At 44.7% G+C, this 8,362-nt stretch overlaps 1 protein-coding gene across 11 annotated transcripts in view; it reads right to left on the minus strand.

Moving 5' to 3' along the window:
• The window catches only part of mast2 (microtubule associated serine/threonine kinase 2), a 77,678-nt gene that overhangs the window by 60,530 nt on the left and 8,786 nt on the right, over window positions 1–8,362 (minus strand). For 10 of the 11 annotated variants that reach the window (XM_016680331.1, XM_016680334.1, XM_016680333.1 and 7 more), the window contains exons 2-3: window positions 1,960–2,110; window positions 1,291–1,466 (exon numbers count right to left, since the gene is read on the minus strand). In XM_016680331.1, the coding sequence (XP_016535817.1) occupies window positions 1,291–1,466; window positions 1,960–2,110 (327 nt within the window). The remainder of the gene's footprint in view (window positions 1–1,290; window positions 1,467–1,959; window positions 2,111–8,362) is intronic. The other variant, XM_016680328.1, reaches the window with a different exon arrangement.

Genomic DNA, 8,362 nt, shown 5'->3' on the forward strand with positions numbered 1-8,362 from the left:
ACTGCTGCAGGTAAACATGCGACTGCTGCAGGTAAACATGCGACTGCTGCAGGTAAACATGCGACTGCTGCAGCTAAACATGCGGCTGGACGCGTTTAGCATCGACCGCCTGCGTTCAGAGTCGCCGCTGCCGACGGATCGGCTGCTTCGGTTTAAAGGTTTCAGTCCAAATTCAGATGAGATGTGAAGCTGAAAACAGAACCTGATCTCACTCTTCAAAATGGGAACAACTGGAGAACATGTCTGACAAATGCCTTAAAGCTGTCAGAAGTTTCTCTACCACTACAGAGAGGAAGAGGAGGATGGAGAGGAAGGCCACTGATGGAGAACTGCAGAACAGACCGCCCCACTGAAACAGTTTAAATCATGTCAAAGCACCAAAATTATTGTTTCTCATAATAACCGTTGGTTATGGTGACCGGGTCGAGTCAGGATGTAATGAGCTTTGGCTCTGAAACCGGAAACCAGTTTAAACCAGTCCTCTGCAGAACTGCTTACTGGTTTTCTCAACTGTTGACTGAATGTTTTATGAATCTGTGTTTTTGTGCTGAGCTGTTGGTTCAAAGTGCAACACAAATAAACTCGATTGATTGTTTAAAAGTTATTAAAAGCTGATCTGAAGTCAGATCCCAGCAGAGGAAACGGGAGTCTGATCCAATCTGCTGGAGGTCAGACTGGCCTGTGCTGCCCCCTGCTGGTGGTGCTCAGCAGCAACTCTGATCATATTTAACTGTTTTTCTGTACAAACTGCTTGCATCAGCGTTTTATCACCTTATTATGAAACATTAATAAACCGAACTACAACTTTCAATCTGCTGCAGCTCATTTCACCATTTCAAACCTCAAAACAGTTTCTAAGTTCAGTTTATTAACTCGATCAGAAACATTTAATCCAGACTGATGAATGATTCTCTCAAGAGAAAAAGTGAAAATGATTTACTGAGACTTTAAGACTTAAAACGATAAAAACATTTAAACTTTGGTAACTTTTACTTAACAATCATTTGTTCACCTCATTAATTTAAACGGTTTTCTCAGCATTTTAAGACTTTATTCTGGAAATATTCTGACTTTATTCTCAAAGTTTTTCTGCTTTAATCCTAATCTGTCCTAATCCTCCATAGGCTCCCTTCTGTTCATGTGAACTCTGCTGCCACCAAGTGGCCGGAGCATCAATACAGCCCATAATAAAGTCCTCACACACACACACACGCACACACACACACACACACACACACACACACACACACACACACACACACACACAGGAGCTGTTGGGTTGGTACTGACCAGTCCGCTGAGCGAAGGCGCCGACTGGCCCAGAACCTGGCTCCTCATCCGGACCAGGTTGTTCCCGTCTCCTCCGCCGCCCGCCGGGCCGGCCGGGGCCCCGGGGCCAGCAGGGGGCCCCAGCAGCTGGCTGACCCCCCCGTGGAGGCTGCAGGACAGAGGCAGCAGCTGTTTCCCTGGGGAGAGGAACCAGAACCATCAGGACCGGGTTCTGGACCCAGACAGCTTAGGTTCAGGGCTGGATAACGCGTCACATCAGAAACTTTTCTTACCAGCTCATTTTAATAATTATTGATTATTTTTTAGATATTTGAAATGTCATTTCCTGTTTCATCCAGTTTTCACTTCCAGTCGTATTTTTATTTTTAAGCTGCTATGAGGAAAACCTGGACCTGCTGCTGCGCCACTTACTAACAGGTTGTTGCTAGGCAACCACAGAGGAGTGAGTTAGCCATAGCTAGCCGGGAGAGGTAGAGCAGCTACAGTCTTTAATCTGCCTACATCTCCCAGAATGCTGTGCAGTTCTGGATGGCAGTTCAGTCAATATTCTATATTTAATAAATGTGTTATCCATAGTTATTGATCACATGCGATAGTTATTGTTGTTGTTGTCCAGCACTGGTTATAGTTCTGGGTCCAGAACCGGTTCTGGACCCAGACGGTACCCACCAGTCATGGCCAGGCTGCTGCGCCGGGCCCGGTTCTCATCCTGGCTCAGCTGCCGGTGCAGTTTGGACTTGGTGGCGCTGGTTGCCGCGGGTGACAGGTCCGGATTGCTCAGCTTCCTGAAGAGCAGAGGGGGCGGAGCCACAAACTCCTTCTGGAAGAAACAAGAAGACGGTTCTGGTGAGACGGGTTCTGATCCGGAACCGGGCTCAAAGGTTCTGACCTGAGGTCTGGTGGTTTTATCTGAGATTCTGTAATAAATAAAATCTGCAGAAAGGTGTTTTATTATCACTGTTGAATATTTATTCTATTTTTTATTTTTAAGATGTGCAACAAGACATCAAAACATTCAAATGTTTGTAAAGATAAAAAATTCATTTAAACAAAACGTTTGAGTTTATCCATCTGGTTTCTCTTTGTTTTTATTTTTTTAAATAAAGTTTTTATTGTTTTTGTTGAACAGAAGAAAAAAGTCCAAACCTGGAACTGAACCAGCAGCAGAGAAACAAAAACTAGAAACTGAGTTTCTTCTTTAATTCTTCAACATTTTATTCATCTTTTTATTTTTAGTCATGTTTTGTTTTTTCAGCCTGAAGAGTCCGACTGCCAGGTTCAGAACCATCAGAACCGTTCTGATGGTTCTGAACATGGCAGTCGGACTCTTCAGTTCTCTGGATGAACTGAAATGTCTGTGTCACCTTGGAGATTAGTACAGTTCATCCATTCATTCATCCATCAACCAGCTCCATGCAGCTCCAGCTGCGACCAGCAGGTGGCAGACTGAGCCCAGAACCAGCTGGGTTCTACAGAACCGCAGTTGCTTATCACATGCTTCCATATGCAGAAACTGGAACAGAACCAGAGGTTCTGCAGTGCTCTGGACCGGATCAGCCTCTCCTTCCTGGTTGGTCATGTGATCAGCCTCTCCTTCCTGGTTGGTCATGTGATCAGCCTCTACTTCCTGGTTGGTCATGTGATCAGCCTCTACTTCCTGGTTGGTCATGTGATCAGCCTGATCACATGACCAAAATGACTTTTTGCCTCATTGACAGAATCGTTTCTCCAGGTCTTTCTTGGCTCATCAGCTGTTTTCTAATTTGTTGACCAAATTTTTACCATTCTTGACTTTTGGTCCAGGGGGCCAAACAAAATCAGTTCTAGGGCCACAGATGGCCCCTGGGCCACGCTTTGGGTTAAATGAAACAAACTCAGGCGTTTACACTGACGGCGTTTACCAGCTGAACTGCGGCGGAAAGCTCAACGGAGAGGAAGATCCAGGAACCGCTTTCTGATCCAAACCGGACCTGAACCGGGCTCCTGTCAAACTGCAGCTGGCTCTGCTGCGGTTCCGGTCGGATCCGCCTGTAGCTGGACATGGGCCCAGTCACTGCAGCAGAACCTGACCAACGCTGCAGCTGGATGTCACTGCCAGAGAAACGGAGCCAGGAGCAGAACGAGACTCATCTGGAAAATCTGAACATCTCAGCTGAATGACGTGGTTAACAATAAAACAGAAACACGTTTGGGATTTTTAGAAGAAACTGGATGAAAACAAAAAATAAAAGTGTTTTTATGAAGACATAATCTCATAATGACATCAAATCTGAGTTTTTAAACAACAAACGTTATTTCTTTTCAGTTTGTCACTAGAACTCAAGTGTTGGATCTCGTTATAAGGAGAAAGTTTCATGTTTTAAAGATGCAGCAGAACCAGCTGCAGTTTGACAGGAGCCCAGCTCAGGTCCGGTTTGGATCAGAAAGCGGTCCCTGGTTCTTCCTCTCCATTGAGTTTAATAATGAGAATTATTAATTTTAATGAGTCTTTTTAGGAAGTTTTATATCAGCATCTCTGCCTGCAGGATATGAAAGACCAGTTTAAAATCCCAGCCAGTTTGCAATCTGATAACAGAAACGTAGAAAACTTGTTAAAATCTAAATCATCTGTTTTTAGTGGGAACATTTATCACTTTAAGAGATTTTGCTCCTGAATTTATTTCTAGTTCAAAGCAGATTTCTGCCCTTCAGCTGAGAGTTCAGTGAGCTCAGAGGGTTTCAGGAAAGTTTTAGAAAGTAATCCCTTCAGAACTGCTCCATAAACAGCAGCAGGTTATTGCTGAACTGATCAGTAATTCTGGTTTTATCATCTGGTTTAGATGATAAATGAGCGAAACGAAGAGGCCAAAGGTCCCTGGTTCTGCTTCAGGTCCTGTTCTGGAAATGAAACCCATTTCTGAAACCATCTGATCTGGACCGGCGCCACCCTGCAGCGGCCTGCAGGAGGCGCTGCAGCATCGGGGCAGCAGGTGAAGCCTGATCGAGGTCACGGGGTCACAGGTTAAATATATCCTGCTGGTTTCAGCTCTCTGACCTTTCTGTGACCCCGCCGTCAGAAAATAGAGCCAGCTCGGCCCGCTAGCGACCCGTCAGAACCAACACTACTCATAGATGGACCTAAAGCTCGGTTCTACAGAACCAATCAGCTGATCACAGAACCAGACAGAAAGTAGAGGGAGGACAGGAAGCAGCAGCTTCTCCCCAAGAGGTTAATTTCTGTTCCTCCTCCCTCCCAGCAGGGGGCGACCTTCACGGCTGCACAAGAGAAAACCTTGAAACGACCTTGGCAAATGTAGGTCTTTAGAAGCAGACTGTTTCTGTTTAGCAGAACCTGATTCATATTCATGACATAATTAATTAGCCTTAAGATTCAAACCTGGGACAGCAACAGGAGGGGAGAGGGAGTGAGCCTCGTTAAGGTTCATAAATTATTGATGCTGCAGCAAAAAGACCTTCTGTTATTTATTACAATCATTTAAAAACCTCCAGGAGAGAAAAGATGGCCGCTCCAAAAAAGACCAAACATAAACATAGAACTGATATTATTACTGCAGTTACAACCAATTTTAAATTTTTCTACGCTGTAATTATTTTATCTTTGTATCCATTAGACCATCTTAGTTATCAGGAACATCCAGGACTAAAAGACTTGAGGAAAATATGAGAAAAGACAAAGCATGAAAGGACTGCATGATATAAAAATGTTGCAAAGGCGATTTTAGTAAATACTGACAGCAACAATTTGCAGTGGTGATAATACTGGTAGATATTTTAATGGCAATAATGTTGGTAAATATTAGTGACATTATGTCCTACTGGCTAAGTGTCACTTAGGATGCTCCGATCTCTGCCGATTTTCATGTTAGGTATAAATGATACTATGTTATCTGCCAAAATGGATAAAATGATCTGCAATAAATTCACATAATTTACACGTAACAGACATATTTTAATACATATCTAAAATCTTTTTTTAAGTTCCCTGCTGCAGCTCTGAGCAGCTTCTCAGTGTGAGTTCACCGTCTGGAGGCTGAGCGGCTCCGTCCAGTATCGGACCGACAGCGGGACCAGAACCAGCGTCTCGCTCCGCAGCTCCACACCAGGATTTGTTGCTGCGCAGTGTGAAGGAAAGAGACCAGCTGCACAGGCAGGTGAGCTGCAGGTGATCAGATTGTGATCGGCAACAAGAGACAATGATCAGCGATCACCGATCATACACTTCGATTATGATCGGTGGGCGATCGATCGGCTCACCTCTAATGAAAACGTATATCAGCAAAGAACTACTGCTCTGAACAGTCTGCAGTGATATGAACATTATGTAATATTGTGATGACGACACATTTGTGATGTGCAGCTTTACTAATGATGAAAGCTGCCATAATGCAATTTAATGAATAAATAAATAACTTTGTGCTGAGTTCATGTTAACCTGGATCAGCTGTTTACATCTCAACATGATTCAGATTTACTGTCAGGGAGCCGATAAGACCTGACCGACATCAACGCCTGGTTATTTATGCATCATCACAGCTTGTCTGCCTCAGATGGTCAGCCAACACCCCGGCTGCTTCACAGCCACCTGACCACACGCCACCTGACCACACGCCACCTGACCACACGTCACCTGACCACACGNGGGGTCACAGGTTAAATATATCCTGCTGGTTTCAGCTCTCTGACCTTTCTGTGACCCCGCCGTCAGAAAATAGAGCCAGCTCGGCCCGCTAGCGACCCGTCAGAACCAACACTACTCATAAATAGACCCAAAGCTCGGTTCTACAGAACCAATCAGCTGATCACAGAACCAGACAGAAAGTAGAGGGAGGACAGGAAGCAGCAGCTTCTCCCCAAGAGGTTAATTTCTGTTCCTCCTCCCTCCCAGCAGGGGGCGACCTTCACGGCTGCACAAGAGAAAACCTTGAAACGACCTTGGCAAATGTAGGTCTTTAGAAGCAGACTGTTTCTGTTTAGCAGAACCTGATTCATATTCATGACATAATTAATTAGCCTTAAGATTCAAACCTGGGACAGCAACAGGAGGGGAGAGGGAGTGAGCCTCGTTAAGGTTCATAAATTATTGATGCTGCAGCAAAAAGACCTTCTGTTATTTATTACAATCATTTAAAAACCTCCAGGAGAGAAAAGATGGCCGCTCCAAAAAAGACCAAACATAAACATAGAACTGATATTAATACTGCAGTTATAACTGATTAATACTGCAGTTATAACTGATTAATACTGCAGTTATAACTGATTAATACTGCAGTTATAACCAATTTTAATATATGTAAATTTTTCTACGCTGTCATTATTTCAACTTTGTATCCATTAGACCATCTTAGTTATCAGGAACATCCAGGACTAAAAGACTTGAGGAAAATATGAGAAAAGACAAAGCAGGACTGCATGATATACAAATGTTGTATATCAGACGTCACCTGACCAGACGTCACCTGACCAGACGTCACCTGACCAGACGTCACCTGACCAGACGTCACCTGACTGATGGAAACCAGCCCAGGTTGACTAACCGGGTCGGTCGGTTCCGATGCCGATCGCTGCCTCAGCTCACTGAGCACCTCCATGTTCCTCTGCTTCACAGCTGATCTGGAGTCAGGCGGCCTCAGGACCCCATGAGATCACCAAGGAAACCACATCATCATCATCATCATCATGAAAGTCTCCTGCCTGCAGTTCTGGCTGCTCTCACGCGACAGAGGAGCAACAATTCGGCTCTTTCATGAAGCCATCAGCCTCAGCGCCGCACATCGCCATGGTTACGTAACCCAGACATGGACTCCATTAATCCTGGGAGGCGGCGGCCAGCTGCCAGACTACATGCGAGGGTCGACCGCAGCGGTTAGTGCAGCTGCTTTATGAGGAAACTCAAACCGCTGGGTCAGAGAGAGGTCAAAGGTCAGATCTGATGGAAACATACGGAGAGGGAGGAGAGAACGGGTCGGCTCTATCCAAAACTTGGCGGTGGCAGCATCACGCTGTGGGAAGCTGCAGCTAAATCCTGCTGCAGAAAACCAGAGACCCAGATGCATTATGGGATGGTTAAGATCAAAACTGAATCAGGAGCTTGAACGGCCTAGTCAAAGTTCAGATCTAAATGTAACTGAGAATCTGTAGAAATAAAATGAACCCCCAGCAGGTTTCACCGACTCAAACTCAAGACTTCAGACAAAAATATACAAATACAAAGTTCATCTGGACAACGGGACATACATTTGCTGTTACCCAGAAAAAAAAAGAAAAAAAAGCTAGCTAGCTAGCAAGGCTACGTCAGCAGTGAGTCAGAGCGATGAAGATGTTTGTGGCTCAAACTTTTGCCAGACAGAAAAAAAAGTCCAGAGAGAGAAAAAACAATACACCAAATATACACGAATAAAAAGTCGGCCAAGACAGAATTTAAGACCCACGATTAACGTATTAAAGGCTAAAATACTTTTATATGAATTTATGACTTCTTAAAGGGGCAGTATTCCATTTTATAGCAAAATCAAGTAACTATATTACCCTCAGTTATAATTTGCTATATAAATCAAATATAACATTAAAGAAATTTTACTCCCTGATTTCACGCCTTGAAATTGGGCCTCTGTCTCTTTAAGAAGCTCCTGCTGTTCCTGAAGCTCCGCCTCCAGGAAGTCATGCCAACATGGTTCCTCTATTAACCCTTTAATATTTTTACCAGCGCTGCTCTGAGCAGCAGCTCCTATAATGAGCTCAGCAGCGGTTTGCTAATTGCTGCTGGCTAGTCTGAAGGAGCCCGAAGGCGGGGCTAGGCCCAGCCAGGCGTTTTGCACAGCTGAAGGCTACACTCCATGGAATAACAATATAACCTGATGGAAAGATATTTAAAAAAGTTGATTTTACATGACACTGCCCCTTTAAGGAGGTGGACACTCTGACCTCAGCGTTCCTCCTGAGAACCTCAGGGTTCCTCCTGAGAACCTCAGCGTTCCTCCTGAGAACCTCAGCGTTCCTCCTGAGAACCTCAGGGTTCCTCCTGAGAACCTCAGCGTTCCTCCTGAGAACCTCAGCGTTCCTCCTGAGAACCTCA

This window comes from Poecilia formosa, unplaced genomic scaffold (genome assembly GCF_000485575.1).
Source record: "Poecilia formosa unplaced genomic scaffold, Poecilia_formosa-5.1.2 Scaffold240, whole genome shotgun sequence".
NCBI classification, from domain to species: domain Eukaryota; kingdom Metazoa; phylum Chordata; class Actinopteri; order Cyprinodontiformes; family Poeciliidae; genus Poecilia; species Poecilia formosa.